The sequence below is a fragment of the Fulmarus glacialis genome, unplaced genomic scaffold (genome assembly GCF_000690835.1).
Source record: "Fulmarus glacialis isolate BGI_N327 unplaced genomic scaffold, ASM69083v1 scaffold13047, whole genome shotgun sequence".
Lineage (NCBI taxonomy): Eukaryota > Metazoa > Chordata > Aves > Procellariiformes > Procellariidae > Fulmarus > Fulmarus glacialis.
Genome location: NW_009221327.1, coordinates 22,340 through 39,938, shown reverse-complemented (window position 1 = coordinate 39,938; position 17,599 = coordinate 22,340). Strand labels below are relative to the sequence as shown.

At 38.4% G+C, this 17,599-nt stretch overlaps 1 protein-coding gene across 2 annotated transcripts in view; it reads left to right on the top strand.

Moving 5' to 3' along the window:
* The window catches only part of PIAS1 (protein inhibitor of activated STAT, 1), a 33,802-nt gene extending 16,649 nt beyond the window's left edge, over positions 1–17,153 (top strand). The window contains exons 5-13 of one of the 2 annotated variants that reach the window (XM_009581070.1): positions 632–766; positions 3,901–4,006; positions 5,471–5,544; positions 10,841–11,001; positions 12,842–12,972; positions 13,290–13,467; positions 14,659–14,801; positions 15,137–15,174; positions 16,887–17,153. In XM_009581070.1, coding sequence (XP_009579365.1) covers positions 632–766; positions 3,901–4,006; positions 5,471–5,544; positions 10,841–11,001; positions 12,842–12,972; positions 13,290–13,467; positions 14,659–14,801; positions 15,137–15,174; positions 16,887–16,922 — 1,002 coding nt within the window. In that variant the 3' untranslated portion in view covers positions 16,923–17,153. Of the gene's footprint in view, positions 1–631; positions 767–3,900; positions 4,007–5,470; positions 5,545–10,840; positions 11,002–12,841; positions 12,973–13,289; positions 13,468–14,658; positions 14,802–15,136; positions 15,175–16,686 lie in introns of both variants that reach the window. The other variant, XM_009581069.1, reaches the window with a different exon arrangement.
* Positions 17,154–17,599: the final 446 nt, after the last annotated feature.

The window sequence follows — 17,599 nt, the reverse complement described above, 5'->3', positions numbered from 1 at the left end:
GTCTGTCAGAAATTAGCCTGGGAATTTATCCTAACCTTTGTTTTCACATTTTGGAGCATTTGAATGAAGATGGATAGATGAATGGAAAAGATAGTTAAGTAAATTGTCCCTCAGGAGACCAGCCAGTAGATCCAGAAGATTAATTTTCAAAAAAACTTGACAGTAAATTTTTATGTTTGACAAACATCCAGTGAGTCTGGCTGAAATTGGACTCTGTTCTGGGGGTCGGCTGTGCGGGGAATAGACCATCACTGACCAACAGGACTAAAGAGAAAAACGCCAACTTAGAGTACCGGGGCAGCGCACGGGATTAGACTGGGCAATGTTAGCCAGGCAGGTTGAAACATCAGTACTGGGAAAGGAGAGATGGCAAAGGTGCCTTTTTGTATTCCAGTGGGCAGGGTTAGCATTTGGAAAGTGCAAGGCTCTGTGTAAGGAGAAAGGGCTTGTAAAACACCTGATACTTTGTCTGATATATCTATATCTATATATCTATCTTTAAATTGAAGAGGGAGCCTGGTTCAGGTGAGACACAGCTTTTATTGGGGCAGGGTTGTGGTGAGAGGGGAAGAAGGCAAAAGCGGTATTAGGTTTTTTTTTTGCTGAGGGGAAAAAATACTTTGATTTCTAGGGCTATCTTCCACCAACCAAAAATGGTGTTGAACCAAAGCGACCTAGCCGACCAATCAACATTACCTCACTCGTCAGATTATCTACGACGGTACCAAACACAATCGTTGTTTCATGGACTGCAGAAATTGGAAGAGTAAGTAACTTTGGTACATAATGCTGTCTAAAGCTTATTAGTTTCTGCTTTGGCATCTGTTTGAAAGATTTGAAAGATAAGCAAGTTTAATTGTGCAGAAAATACTTAATGGTTTAGCAGTAGACTGTTCCTTCTTTTGATTGTATTACTTTATGCTAGGCAGATATGACATGCTCCCTTAGATCAGTAGCCCCCAAATTTTTTGGTGTGATCTCTCCCTCTTCACCCCCCTCCCCACCTATCTTTGTGACTCATTGAGGGCCCGCGTAAGATGATCAAGACATCTTATAAAACTTTTTTTGTTTGTTTGTCTTCAGACTTCAAGCTCTTCCTGATTTTGGGGACTTGACAAACCGTATCTTGGCTTCAACTTGTAACTAGCATGTGACATTCAATACAGAGTGGTCTTTTATAACTGTGTAAATGTGGACACAAAGCATAGCAACTCAGTAGGGCCCAGGAGATTTAATTTGCCTTTTTCACATTTCTGTTCTCACAACTGCTATCCTTATACTTAATATTTTAAAAGTCATGTTTTTATAACTTTTTTGTGTCCATGGGGAGAATGTTACAATTGGTATTATAAAATTGCTGATGTTCCACGGGACTAATTAAATCTGGAACATGCTGCAAAAAGTTACTTCAATAAATTAGTCTGTGAATTAGTGCACTGCTTTCACTGATGGCAAAAAAACCTGCTAGATACACATTACGGAGTCAACGTGTACTTGAAAAACGGTGGCTTTACCGTTGCAACTATCCTGTTTTTTGAAGTCCTGAGATGAAACCTAGTCCAAGAATTTGTCAGTGCGCAAAGCCCAGGATTCCTGAACCAGCGTGGAAAAATGCTTACAGCCCAATCGTGCACAATAGTCAGTTATAAAACATCACAATGGTATTTCATGATGAATTTCTTGTGGAGCGTAAACCAGTCTCCATTCAGATCGTAGAATAAATGATGGCTAAATGATTTTTTTTTAAAAAAAAAACCAAACTTCTTTTATCTAATGAGAACTGCAGGTATCGGAAATAAGCATTTTAAAATGAACTTGTTTTGGTTTACGTTGCAGAAGTGCCTGCACACCAGTTGATGAATCCTGGTTATTGCTCTGAATACAGTGCTGCACTTTTGCTTAAGAATACCAGTGAGGATTTAAGGAAAAGAAATGTTACAAGTCTGTGTGGACTCTAAACTAGTCTCTTGTGAACTAGCTAATTTCTCAGGCTTCATAGATATTTCAGTTATAAAAAACATGTTGGCTAACTTGTAGTTTACAATAGAAAACTGAAGAGAGTGGCAAATTCTCAGTGTATTTCATGAGAATTAGATGCCATTCAGAACTTCCCCACTCATGAGATGTAATGCTTTCTAAAATGATTGAGATCTTGACAGTTAAATGTGAGGAATTATTTTATATTTGGATGTGCCTGGATAGTACCAAATTTGAATTCCCCTCCTCCCCTTCCCTTAAGAGTCAGTTGCATGTCTCAACTGGTGTACTCTACCTTTCCTGAAGTCATAATTGTGATTTTTACACAATCTGTTTCAAGAGCCTTCTGTACAAGATGCCTTGGGCAAGTTCCGAGCTTTGTAGATTCAAGCTGTCGGTAAATAATTTCACAATGTTAATTACCATTTTTCTAACTTCTATACTAATTGAGGCATTAAACAAACAAGTTAAAGCAGTAGTGGTTTTTAACGATGTGAGAAGCATTCATTGTAAGAATAAAATATTTAAAATGTGTTGTTTCTGATGCTATTTCAATTTGTGTAATTTTATGGTAAGATATATTACTGAAATCCCATCTTTGGATTCTGGTGGCGTCCTAAATAATGGTAGATGTCACAATTGTATGGATTTATTTTGTTTTGTTAGTGGAAACATACACGGCAGTTGCTGGGGGAAGACATTTTCATTTTTCAGTTTAAAGTGTATGAGAGTGGCTACAGGTTTAGCAAATACTGTTTATATCAAAAAGTTCTCATGTGAGAACACAAATTTTGTCCTTTTCATTTTGGGGGTGCGGGGAGAGAGGGGTGTTGCTGCTGAATGCATAGTACAATGTCATGTTTTTAGAAAGACAGTTATTACCTGCTGTTGTTAGTAGCCTACAAGAAAAATGCGAGCTTCAGAAATCTCAGACTGTGGGTTGAAATCCGTTAGCGATGCCAGGAGGAGCCGCTCCTCCTGCCACTCCTGCTCTGTCCCTCTAGGGAAGGCTTACCGCGCTTACAGGGGAGCTGGCAGGGTTGATGTTTGGTCTGCATCTGGCCTGCTTGTATGCCAAATTATCTTCTGTAGTGGCAGAAGTGAGCATCCCTGGCTTTTTCCTTATCCTCACTGATAAGGAACACTTGCATGGTCTGTTCTGTTGGGACTGACGCGGGGAAGTGATCTAACCTCTTCCAGAGGGGACAGACAGACAGCTGGGAGTGGTGACTTCTTGCCCGCTCTGGCTAGATACACTAGAGTACATCTTGGCCCCACTGAACTCTTGAATGCTTTAACTGCCTTACTTCTGTTAAGCTTTGGCGGTGAAGTTAGCATTTCATAGACAGTAAGTGCAGGAAGATAAGAAAAAGAAAGTTGAATAGTGCTTCCAGACAGAGTAGGAAATACTGCAGATGATGCATTGTTTTATGTATTGCTTTTGAAGAGGCATCACTGCTGATTTTCCTGTTTTGGAAAACGAAATAAGCTTTTATTAAAAAAAAAAAGTTTTGATCATATTTGACCAGACAGCTTCCCTTAAATGTATTGACACAACTGCAGTACCTAAAATTGTAGTAAAATTGCTCTTCTTAAATGGGCTGTAGACTGTGTGCCCTGAGTTAGATGTAAAACTTCCAGAAGTGTCCTAAATGCTATTTTAATACCTTGGTTTGCAACTAAATCTAATCTCAGAGAAGTGTGAAGTCACTTTTGTTGCACCTCTAAAACTCCAGCCCTGTGAACTTTCTGAAGCACGATGGGTTTTCCCTAGTCTGAAAACTTTGCCATCCAAAGTCTTGTAACTGCTTTAGAAACACAGTGCCTTGTAATCACATAACGAATTGCATAAGCATTGTATAAAATACAAGCTATCTTTTGATTAAAACAGTTTTTACTTTGATCTTTTGTTCTGTTTTCTAGAACTATTCCATGGCAGTCTATCTTGTAAAGCAGCTGTCCTCTACGGTGTTACTGCAGAGGTTGCGAGCAAAAGGGATACGGAACCCTGATCATTCTAGAGCACTAAGTATGTCTGATGTACTACTTTTTTAAAAAGGAAAAATAGCTTTTGTAAAAGGAGATTTGAAATAGGACTGTACTAACCGAGGTTTGGACTTCCTACAATTCTCTGGGTTTTGAGAATCTGATAGTGGTGTTCTTTGTATTCAGTTCCAATTCAAAGACTCAGAGGCCTTTGTTTGTACTAGGAGCCAGTCCAGGAACCCTGTTGACACTGTGAAGGGAAAAATGCAAGAGAATCTCTTTCAGCTCAGTCATACTGGCTTTGTTTCTTCAGAGTAGAACAACTGTATTTATATAGTTAACTGGTAATTCAGTACCTCAAGCAAGCTGAACTAAATGCCTGATACTGAACCTTGATGCTGACATGCTGGAGGAAAGTCTCCATCAACACAGTTTTTGTTTCTTTGGCATGGTATTGTGCAGTGAAGTCCTGGAGAGAGAGTCTAGGGCAATACTCCTCCCAACCCCCTTCCAAATTTAAGTGTGAGATTTGCTGCTTTGTTGTTTTCCCTGACAAGTACATGTTGGTATAAGTTTGTATAATAAAAATGCAAGCAAAAACTGCTGCATTTTTCTTTTTCAGGGAGAGGGTGAAAACACCAACACCTGACAGCTGTTGGTCATACTCTTTAATGCTCAGATAATGTGTCTTGTACACAGCACAGGGAGGAAATTTAGTCCACCAGTAAATGCTACAAAGCCAGTGGTATATAGTGCTGGGCATTAGTTTGTGCTAATGCAGTATGATGATTTAAATGCACAAAAATCTAGAGAGTTTCCAGGTGGCTACTGCTCTTTGTATACAAGGTGTAGGTATATGGTTCATAGAGCAGGAAGAACATGGAACAGATTTGTTCATTTAACCAATGACTGCTTATAAAACAGTCCTTATAAATAAAAGTAGAGGATGGCTAGAGATGAAAGACTTCTAATGCTAATATTTCACTGCAGTTATTTAAAACCCAAATTTTGTCAGGGTACTTCTGATTTCCTGTGTCTCAATTTGCTTTTCAATTTTGAATCACAGATGATTATTGTTTGTTTGATGAGTATTTCAGAGGTTTACAGTGGCGCTTGTCCATATGAGAGTTACTAACGCATGGGTTTTTTAATGTGCTTGAAGTTGCCAGTCAAGTAGATTTTTAAGTAACTTTCAAGTACGGTGTTGCATGTATATGAAGAGAGACATCTCTGTATTAATACATTTTCTAGGGATCTTGGTTTAAGATGAGCTTTTCCTGCTTTTCACTTCCTTAAATCTTGTCATCTGTGATCTTTCTGGAGAGTAAAGACTGCTTATGTTACATATTTATTGTGTGAGTCTGAAACAATAGTCACTGCTGCTTGCTACCAGTAGATACGGCAGACTGAAAGTTTAGCACGGTTTCAGACATGTTTTATTTCTCTATCATCCAATTTGAGTTTTAAATCAACTGTAAAATAAACCTTTTCTTCTTTCAAATAACAGTTAAAGAGAAACTGACTGCCGATCCAGACAGTGAAATAGCAACAACAAGCTTAAGAGTTTCTCTTCTTTGTCCAGTAAGTTTTGTTTTTGTTTTTTTTTTTTAATTCCCTCAAAACTGATTCTGATCAAAATGTGGCCGTTCTGGCCTCTTAAGAGGTTAGCTTGTGTTTACCTGTGTGTTAACTTTGTGGGGATAGGATCCAGTGCTGAAGTTACCTGTCACTGTGCTTAAGCATGTGATATACCCCTGAGAAAATGAGTATTCCATTAACTTGAAAATGCTATTCAAAATTATATGTAAGCATACATTTAAATCTGTCACTAGATCATCTGAGTGTGCAGTTTGAGTCCTTGATTGTGATAAAACCACCCAGTGGTAAGGTAGGTTAATCTGACTATTAAAAATAGCTCTTCAGCCAGTGTCTGCAGTCAAAGAATTGAGCATCTTTTAACTGAAGTTGATTGTATGCATGCGTACACTTTGAGTATTTAATAATCTTAGATTAAAAACAAAGCAGTGTCCTAGAGGTTGTTCAAACAAAATTTGTTTCAAATTTGAAGTGGGAGAATACAGTTCCAGTGAATGTGGAAGTGGCAGAGATGTACTGTATCTTGACCTACTAATTGGTTTTTAACCAAGTGAATGCAGAGATAAGCGGTAGCTTATACCTCGGTTTCTGTTATTATTGGTGAACTGCACAATATTAATATTATGTGCATTTTTTTTAATCTTTGGGACTTAGTGCTCTTGTTTGAAGCACCATGCACCTTCAGAATACTTGCTCTCTGTATTGATTGACACAGTATCTTTACTGCAGTATAACTTTTTAACCTCTTTTCAAGATTAAGGATACATCTGTTTCCTTGTTTGGCTCAATCTGCTCAAGCTTGACACGAAATTTTCAGTTTTGAAATCTAAAGAAGAAAACTGACTATATTCTTGCAAAATTGAAGCTTATTTCTCAAGTTATTAAGTATGTTCTTAAGTATTTTCAATTTAAAGATAAATTTTAGATATGTAAGCTTTGCTTTGTAAAAAGCACAGTTGACATTGTGGTTACTTTTTATGTATGTATTAGGTTATTGTAAATCTTTAAATGTCATATTTTCATGATCTTCAATCTTAAGACTTTTTCCGTCTCAACATTGATGCTAACTAAAACAACAACACATTTATCAGGAAGATAAAACTCATCTGTAAGAAAGATACAGGGATTGCATTTACAAAATAAAATCCTGATCTGTAAACTTAGAACCTCATAAACCATAATTTTATAAACCTATGAACTTATGTGTCACATCAAAACTGCTGCAGATTTGGAATGCTGAAGTATTTCGGGCCCACACCTGGCAGCTTATTTTGCTGAGTTGTTATAGTTGAATTTTTGTTGTGCTGTTAGTACTTTGTTATTCTAGAAAGCACAGTGATAGTCCTGTTGGTTTTTTTGTCATTCTTTAGGCACAATATTCTTACCACTTAAAATTAGTTTCCAATACAGACAAAAATAGTAATCCGTTAGAAGGAATTAAATGGCTGTAAGAGTTTAGAAGTTTATTAATTCATTATCTTAAATTAATCTTCATGCATCTTCTGGAATTACAGATTTTTTATTTCAGTTGTACTTGATTTGTCAAAACTGCCACTTCAGGCAGTTGTGTTGCTTTATAGATCATTCCATGGGAGTTTTCTGACACACTTCTGTTTGTCCTGATTGCCTCCGTTACTGATAAAAGTTCTTCTGCAGTGCTTTTAGATGCATTTTTTTTTTCTTGATTACTGTGATTCAGATGTAGCAGGAATATCCTCTACAATATTGCTTTTAAGACTGCAAGTTTGCTAATACGTAAAGATGTCAAATTCTATTTTGCTTTCTCAGACTTCTGCTGGGGTAGAAACAAAACACAAATCAGACATTAGGATGTAGCTCTTCAGAAGTCCTACCTTTGTCAGTATTTCCTCTTTAAAATTTACTACTTTTCTGATAGACATACAAACCAAAGTCTATAGCAGATTATTTTGAGCGTGTTTGTCTCTGTGTCATTTTAATAATGTCTACAAAACATACACACTTGACTTTTTTCCCCCAGTATGTTCCTCATTCAGTGCTGTCTGATTTCACTGTAGCTCTTGGAATAATCCCTCATTGCAAAGGCTCGTTGGGACAGAGACTGCACCTTTCAACCTGTGCTATGAATAGAAAGGTTATTAGCATGATTCAGACTGTCCTCGGGTCTGAATGTAATTTTATTATAGCCTCCATATTTTTACTTGCTAATTTGTAAGCATTTGGCTCAGGGAGAATTTTTTTGTAAATATTTTTGCTTACTTTCTAATGCTTGAATGGACAGTGTATGCTTTGAAAGTACACACTGAAAATGCTGATTTGGTCTCCAACAGCAGAACCAAAAATTAAGGAATGATGCATCTTCAGCTCTGTTAATGTGAGGGTGCTATTCTCCCGTCTCATTTGTTATGGGTGTGATTCTCTCGTGTGTATACTTCAATAAAATAAATGGAATTGCATATCTGGATGGGGGTGGCAGATTTAGACTTTATAACCTTTGTTTTGCCCTCAAAAAAAGTGCAGAGCGAGGCAGCTTCCTCTGAATTTGTTTTGGATTGCTGCTGAGCTTTTTTTAGCACAGAGGCCTGCTCTCCCTCCGAGACTGTGGAGTACGGAGAAAAAGCTGTCCTTAACTGTTCGCTGAATCTATCCAAGATACAGCAGGCAAATGGGCTGGACTGAGTCTGTGTTTCAGGAAGATACCTGAATTCATGTTCCTTTTTTCCCTTGAAATAAAAATAAATAAATGCACAGGCTCTGCAGCCGGACCAAATATTTAACTGAACAAAAATTCCAAATCTAGCATTTTACTGTAGGTTTTGCAGCTTTGTTTACAAATCCTTAACTCCTGTTTTGGGTGCATTTTTTAGCATGAAAAGATAGCAATGTTTTGTACGCTTGTAAAAGAAATTAATGCAGTGTTTCTTTGGCTGCCAACAAGCAGGAATCAAAACAGTAACAGTGTTGGGAAACACAGTTTTTCAAAAGTTGGGATGCATCCCTTCTTTTATGACCTTTTCTTTTGTCAGTTCTGACACAGCTTGGCCAGTGTGGCAGAGCTGATCCAGGAGGTTCAATGCCAAAAATGGGAAGGGAGACATCAACTTGTTAACACTGAGTACGCTGATTCTATCTGGATGCACATGGCTTCAGTTAAATCCGACCGCTCCTTAGAAATTAGAGCCACGGGTTTTATACCAAAAGCTTGTGAAAATGTTTCTGGTTTAAATCTGCTTTTTTTACTCAGGAGACAGGTATTTATGTTCTGCCTGAAGCATGCGTCTTCGACCTTCCTTATTTTTATTTTGCATCACATAGAAGCATCCAGGTTTTATCTCCGGTACCCTTACTCTTGATCCTTGCTAAGCTAGGAGACTCTTATTGTGCCCAAAAGACAAATGAGCCATTGACCTGCCATCTGGGAGATAAGAATTCATAACAGACATGGATCAGGGGACCTTCCTTTGTTGGGGGTTGATTATGTGATAGAAATAATGTGCTTGGTCATGGATTTTGGGGAAGGGGGTGCCAAACACATGGCACATACAGCACCTCCTGCTGTCTGAGCACTCCACCACCATTACTGCAGGCTCCCTGGGGAGTTCTCTGCTCCCCTCCCATCTGGTGGTGAATTTTGTGGCAGTGACTGAGAGCCAAGGGAAGAAAAATAAGCAAGATCCTGCAGTCTAGCTGAATTTGCTGGGAATGGGGTGGAGGGATTTCTCCTTACGGGGGATACAAAAAAAAAAAAAACCCCACATCATGGAGGAAGTAGTGGACTGTGAGTAGAGCCTTTGTTCTTGATATTTAGTTTTCTGATATTCTGAGATTGAGTGCCATCCTGTGGCACCCATCTTGTATTGCTCAGAATCAGTATGCATGACCACAGTGCTTGCTTCAGCCGTGCTAAAAACAGTTCCTCCTACTATCCACTGCTAGAATTGGCTGAAGGTTTTCAAATGAAGTCATTGTGTATATTTTAGTCAAATATATATAACTTCAAAATACTTAGTGTAAATAGTTCTTAATAAATAATTGTTTTGTTGTTTTTTAATGTGGGAAAAGTCTTGTTTAGACATTCCTACTTTTTACCTTTAATGTGGTCAGTTAAAGCCCCTCCTAAATTGCAGCGTAAGCACTTTGCCAGAAAACAACTGCTTAGTTTTTTTGAGGAGAGGAAACTTTTTTTTATTTCAGAGTAATATGAAACGCCTTTCACTGTTGAATCAGTTTTGCATTCAATGCAATCATACGTTAATGTTTTACGGTCTGGGTTAGTGTTGATCTATGTATCCAATTCAAGATACTCCTGTTCCACAATTTAGCCTAAACACCTTCTGTGTAGCACTCCTAAGTTATCTGCTCAGCTTAAGCACTCAGTTGTGCTTTTTGTGTTAAATGTGTGGAAGCTTTGTGCTGGCCTGCAAAACCTCGCTGTCCTAGCCTTTATACGAACTTGAAGGAAAGGATGGTCCCCATCTGAAAGTGTATTTTAGAACTTGTTTTCTCCTGTCTCATCTTCTGTTAACATTTGCAGGCCCTTTGTAGTGTTGAAAAGGTACGATGGTATTACAGGGGATAGTCAGCTATTTGTGTTTTACACAAGAAAAAGGCAGTGACATTTCAGGTTAGCTCACAACTAAGTGGTGTTTGTCACAGCAGGAGGAATATAAAATAGTTTCTTAATAGTTAACAGGTATGACTTATTTTGTGAGTAGTCACTTTCTGACAGCTCTTTGGAGAAAGTAGTGAAAATGGTGGAGCTAGAGAAACACATCAGGTAATGATCCATAATCCTGCAAATGCATTTTCTATATGCTTGCTTCTGTGACTGTAAAGTTGAACAAGTAGTTCTGGTAGTGCCCTGATGACTGAGATGTGGACAGCAGCTTGAATACACGCTTTAACTGTGAGTGAATAGGAGAGGACTGACCCATGTTCATCAGCTTTTAAAATACTAATGAAGAAGGATTCTCTTTTGTGGTTTGTTCAGGACACTGGTATGTTACAGGTGCTCAGTGGACTCTGTATTTTGTTACAGGAATATGGAAGGATGTAGTCTTCAGTTTCCTTGATCAAATGTAGTTAAAAATGTGATTTTTAGTAACTTTTTCTTTTATGTGGTAATCAAACCTACGGGAAGGAGGGAACGGTGTATGTGGCATGAGTTTTAATCAAAACTCGCATTTGTGAGAGTTCTTTCTGGAGTAGAACTCAACCTGTCTCTGTCTCTTTTCAGACAGAAAAGCCCTGTTTGTTAATTTAATACCAAGATGATGTAACCCTGTTTTTTCTTCTCTTAAAGCTTGGTAAAATGCGGCTGACTATACCATGTAGGGCCCTGACTTGTTCACACCTGCAGTGTTTTGATGCCACTCTGTATATTCAAATGAATGAAAAGAAACCAACCTGGGTTTGCCCTGTCTGTGACAAGAAGGCTCCCTATGAACATCTCATTATTGATGGGTAAGTAAAACTTCAATCGAAATGAAGGATGTACCTTACACTCTCTGCTTGCTGTTCTTGTGCTGCACAGGATACAGTGCTCTGAAATCTTGGTTATCTGGCTGTGACTGTTTTAAGTTACCGTGTTGTTTAATTTCCCTGCTGTTGGTGAAGAATTACTAACCAGGTACCTCTTCATTCAGTATTCTGGAAGAATTGTGGTCATCAAACTGTTAAAGTTAATAATAATGAAAGATATTCTTCCAATCTTAGGTAGATTTTTGAGCTATCCTGCCTAAAGAGGTTGTGGGGTTTTTTTTTGGTTAGTGTTTTTTTTGTTTTTGTTTGTTTGGTTGGTTTGTTTTGGTTTTTAATATTCCATAGTGCTGGATCCCTAGGTGAAAACAGCACATGTTGTCTTTTTTTTTAATGGAGCAACTGCACAAATCTGGCATAGTTGATAGGAGACATTCACGTTAGATCAAATAAATACTGCCACCCCCCCAAATGCATGTACAATTCCATGTACAATTTCACACTTGGGGAGTTGCTATATATAGAAAGTGACATAGAGATTGATTCCCTGGTACTACCTACCTGCAAAACATTAAAAAAAAAAAATCTAGTGTTGGTTTCCATGAAGAAAAGCCAAGTATGTATTCCTGGGTTTGCATTTTAATTCCTTGGACAGAAATCTTCTTTCCAAAGTGTGATAAAGGAGGAGAACAAGTAGAGTCTTCTGAGAATACTCTCAGAACGTTTTACTCGAAAAACCCCAACAACCAGCCAAACAAAAAAACACCAAAACAAACAAAACCCCAAAAATCAAAACTAAAAACCCTGAAACAAACAGAACCTCAGAAAACCACTTCACAAATGATTGAGTCTTTTTTAGTGAGTATGTGCTTCGTTTTGGTGACCTACCAGTGAAGCATAAGATTGCTCGCGATCCCCTTTAAGGCCTTGCAAAAAGCTCTTGAAGAGACACTCGGGGCTCGCACAGGCTGCTTTGGATTCATGGACCCCGAGGTTTACAGGCCTTCTGCTTTGGATCAAAGAACTGTGGCGTTCCTTGTTCTAGGTTTCAGCCTAAAATAGTAAAGACTGAGAGTAGTAATAATTAAGACAATGCATTTTCCTTATTTCTCCTTGTGTTGCCAGGTGCGGATGTTGGAGATTAGGTGATATAATTGTAGCATCCCAAAGAGAAGGTTATTTCTAGAAAATGTTTCAATCTGGGAAAGAGCGAACTTTCTCACTAATTAAAGCAAAACTCTTTCCTACGCAGAACCACATGAATAGTCTTGGTCAAAAGCTGGAATTCCCACTGGGAGTGATGTGGTGCCAGGATCCTAAAAGTTTTAGGAGACGCAGCTAGGAGAAGAGGCTGCAAGTTTAGATTCCCATGCTCAGCTTTTGTTAGGAAGTTTTCGCTTATAAAGAGGTTTCAGGAAACACTAGTCCTTAAATACTCAGCCGTATGGACTCCTTTAAGATACAGACTTCCTCAATTAAATACTGTCAAAGATAAATATGGGTAAGAAGGAGATTTTTTTTTAAATGCTAGTTCACATTCTTCCTTCGTTTTGGGAAATGAAGAGTTCTGTCTCATGAGCTCTGCAGGATTCCGCTCTTGCAGTTATTTTACGTGAATGTGCAGATTTTTAGTTTAGATAATATTTTAAATTTTTCAATGACTCCTTTTTATCAAGGAAGTAGATGAGAGAAGGGTGGAACAATGAAAGCTTTCGACTCTCTTTAAACACTGATTCAAACTTACACTGACTAATAAAGCTATTGGAGTAAAAAAAAGGAGTTCAGCTCTTTTTGAGGACTGATACTAAATGTTTTTGATTGACAGGTTGTTCATGGAAATCCTGAAGTATTGTACAGATTGTGATGAAATTCAGTTTAAGGAGGATGGATCATGGGCTCCTATGAGATCGAAGAAGGAAGTGCAGGAAGTAACTGCATCTTACAATGGAGTTGATGGTAAGTTGTGTTTCGGGGTGTATGGACTGAATGTCATACTGTTGAACTGTTAAGTATTGATGTTCCTTTAACTTTTCAAAATGCTCATTTTTGCATGTATGTTTGTAGCTTTTAATGATTATTTGTGAGAAAGATTACTTGAGTAATACCTGTTTGGGGCTGATGGTACTTTTAAGTTATCATCAATGTTATGTAATTTTGGGTTTTTATTCTAAGTTGTAAGCTTTATTTATGAAGGCATATAATAAGCTGTGATGTTATGATGATTGTAGTGTTGTTGTAAGCTACAGCTTGTAATGTCGACTTACTTTGCATAGGATGCATAAGCTCTTCCTTGGAACATCAGGTGTCTTCTCACCAACAGTCAAATAAAAATAAGAAAGTAGAAGTGATTGATTTAACCATTGATAGCTCATCAGATGAAGAGGAGGAAGAACCATCTGCAAAGAGAAGCTGTCCTTCCATATCTCCAGCATCGCCGTTAAATAATAAGGGGTGAGAAAAAAATATGCAGGCCAATGCAGAGAGAGTATACTCACCATGGAGAGTAGTAACAAATTTCAAAGGAAATTTTATCTAGAAAGTTCTGTATTTGGATTATGTCCTGCTTTAGTAGCTTATAGCAAATTGATTTGGTCTCAGGTCACAAGGCCTGAAAAGATTGGAATAACAACTTTGAGTTAAGAGTGTAACACGATACAGTTTTTTAAATTGTATTTATACTCATATTTGTGAAAACGAGTATAAAATGGTGCAAAAGGTTGTGGCTTAGAAGTATGTTTTTTGCAGATTTGGAAATGTTTTTCTTTCATAGGGAAATATGAAAGCAGGAACATATGGAGAGAGCGAGCAATGAGAAATATGGGTGTGGTATGGGAGTGTGTGGGTTTTGCTGGTGATTATTGCCAGTAGCATAGTAATAAAGAATGCCAGAATAACCTGATTACACCTAAGTAGCCAAGCTGCTAATAGCACCCTGTTTACATAAACATGTAGAGATGAAAACTGGGGCTAAACGAAGGATCCTGTTGTTGCACTGATTACTACTCCAGTGGTGTAAATGACTCGGTGATCACTAAAACTCCTCAAGACCTTTTTGGCTGTCTGCTGTTGCTAATTACCTTGTAGAGCATATCTGTTGTGTTGTTAGGCAGATTTGTACCTTTTTGAGGGGTTCAATATGCCTTTAGGATTGTCTTGTCCTGGTTTAGGAGTATTTGTAGCGTATTTGTAGCAGAGATCCCAATACCGTTTATCGTGAGTCATCAGTTTCTACTGTTTGAGACTGAGCTTTACTTTGCTTTTAATTTTGCTATACTTCAATTGTTTGGGCTGCAGTCTGGTTTGGACTGAATTAACTTTTCTGATAAAATGACATTGTGAGAGGAAAGTTTGGGGAACATGTGATGCTCATGTCGTGTCCCCCCCTTCTACAGTCCTTACAAGACTCATTGAGGTGCTGTAGCATCTTGGTGCTTTCTATTGAAGCTTTGAAATTTAGTAGGGGAGTTGTTGTTGCGCACCTGTCACAAAGTTCAGAATGCATATCGAGAGGTTGACTTTGTGTTAAATTTGAAAATAGGCATACCCTGCATAGGACAGCAATAGAAATCTTCAAATGCTGGCCTTTTAGCATTAAAGCCAAGACTATATTTTATGCTTGTAACAAGCCTTTGTTTCTTCCAGCATTTTAAATTTACCCCATCAAGCATCTCCTGTGTCAAGAACACCAAGCCTTCCTGCTGTTGACACCAGCTACATCAATACATCACTTATCCAAGACTACAGGCATCCATTCCATATGACACCTATGCCTTATGACTTGCAAGGTGAGCTTCTGGCTGTTTGTAGCTGTAAGTACAGCTCTCCAAGCAATAATAACTATTGTAAAAGTATTTAAACATGCAGTCATTTGACAATCCATTAGTGCAAAATATTATTTTGCATCCACAGAGGTTGAGATGGTATTAAAAAAAAAAAAAGAGGAAAATTTAGTTTTGTATCTTAAGGTTTTAAAAGGTTGATATTTTGCAAGCTCTGGTAGTGAAGAGAATCTGAAGTATCATCAGTATTATGCTGGTTTTATTTCAAAATGAATGGTGGAAAAACGGGGAGGTGCTTCTTTGTTTTGAGAAGCTTAATTTTTTTCTTCGTCTCTTTACAGGTTTAGATTTCTTCCCTTTCCTGTCAGGAGACAATCAGGTAAGTCAAAGAAAATCAAGTCATATGGCAGCTACTCTTTTCTGAGAAGGACTTGCTGGCATGGATGTATTAGGCGAGGAAGGAGCAGATATATGATGTAGGTGTAAATGCAGGCAGGCTGCAGTTTTATTTTATAAACATAGAAACTGTGACCAAACATAAGCATTGTCTCAATATGGGTGTAGGATAAGGCATAACGAAAGATAAACATTTCAGTTTCCAAGGGTTAAGCTCAGTGAGCCACTGTTGTATTATGGACTGACTCTCAGCCATGGCTGAAGGTCCACCAGCCACCTCCTTATTTTTTCAGACCCGAGGTCTGACCTTTGGCCATCTGACAGTCTGGTTGCCACTACTGGGACTCTTGACGGTCCTTTACACAATTCAGCGAGTCAGGGGCAGCGCTCTGGTTATTCTGAGGCTGTGTGCCTGTTCATACCGTGTTTGCCACCTTTCTGTAAGTGCGTACTGAAATGGGCTAGATTGGTGCTGGCTGCTTGTTTTGGGAACTAAGCAGGTCATCCTCAAAAGGGATCTGGGTTGGCAAGTCCTCCCACTTGATCACTTTCCCTCTTGTGCTTCCAAGAAAAGAGGGGAGCTGGGGTGGCTCACCTGCCCTTTGTCCCTTCATGTCTGTTCTGCAATCCAGGTAGGAGAATTGCACTAAATGTAGAGGGATACTTTCATATCATAATTAAGACCAGAGCCTGCACTGCGGAATTTGGATTCAGAAAAGCTATCTTGATATTCAGTAAAATATAGATACGAGAATTATTCTGAAACAAGTATTGCGGAAGTCTGATGCTGCACTGATACGGCATAATTATACCAGTGCACAAATTTCAGGAAAAAGGCTGAATGCCCTGCATGGATGTTTCATCGTTGTGGAAAGAAACATTGAGAGCAAAAATTACCCTACAGAGAGATTGTATTTAAATCTGATTCTTGATAGCTAAAGTCCTTGCCTTTCAGGGGCTGCCCAGCAGAGAGTAGTAACTTGGGACAGCCCTTGCTGCTATCTAATGGGACTAAGCGTGCTATTTCTAAATGCATTTTTCACAGAAGTATGCTTTCCTCCACCAACAGTGATTAGCACATACTTTCACCAGCTGTGGTTGCTCTGTGAATTTTGAGCGGAGGAGAGGGATGGCAAAATGTTTCTTTGAATTTTGGGGAATTTTTCCACCAAGGAATTTTTTGAAGAGGTAAAAGAGTGCTGCTTCTTACCCTTTCTTACTGTTTTGGGTGTCTTGCAATACTGTTACCTTTCTAGTGTTTGCTCTTACTAATACTAGTATTTCCAGTTTCTTTTGGCTTCAGAAATCAGGGGCTGCAGAGGTAAAAGTTCACTGCATCAGTCCACTTACCTTACAGAAAGGTTGAGTAGACAAGCTGGTGTGAAATCCAGAAGCTGTCAGAGCTTTAGCTTACAAATACCTTCTTTTGTGCTGGTCTGAATCAAAACTATGGTGTCTGAAATGTAACTTGAAAATGTTGTTTTTCCCCCCCCAGCATTACAACACATCCCTTCTTGCCGCTGCAGCTGCGGCAGTTTCCGCATCAGATGATCAAGAACTCTTACACTCTCGTTTTTTCCCATACACTTCATCTCAGATGTTTCTCGATCAGCTAAATGCAGGAGGAAGCAGTTCTCTGCCAGCCACAAATGGTAGCAATAGTGGCAGTAACAGCAGTCTTGTTTCCTCCAACAGCCTGCGAGAGAATCATGGTCATCCAGTTGCAAGTAGGAGCAGCACGGACACGGCGTCTATCTTTGGTATCATACCAGACATTATTTCGTTGGACTGATTTTTGGAGTAAATGAACTCGTCAGAGGAAATCTTTGTGCTTGGTTTTACTTTATGTTAGAAACATAGACAAGTTTTTTTCCTTTTTTAGGGAAAAAAATTTATGTGTACAGAGAACAAAAGTATATTTTCAGTTTTACTTTTGTATATAAACCTAAGATGGCCTCACTGGTAAAAATAAGAAAAAAAAAAACCACAAAACAAAAAAAAAATCAAAAACAAGGAGCTTCGGTTCATTTTTATGGATGTTGAAGATTTTACATCTGTGCATTTGTCACGTAAGTTACTTTTTTTTCCCCTTAGTTTGGACACAAATGGCATTATTTACTTCACAGTAACATACACAGGAAAGGAGCTGAACTTTCGAAGTTCAAACTTGTGAGAGGGTTTTTTCTCCTCTTGGAGACATTTACCTTTGGTGGAATCTAATTCTCCCATCCCATATTTAGCGCAGATTTTATTATGCTTAAAGCGGAATAAACCCTACCCAAACTGTTCTACAGCATCCCCTCTGTTTGCAGCACATAGCCTTTCAGGAGTGGGTTTGGTTTTTTGGGATTTTTTTTTTGTCATTTCTGGTTCTATGTGACCCTCTATTCAGATGATTTTTTTTTTTA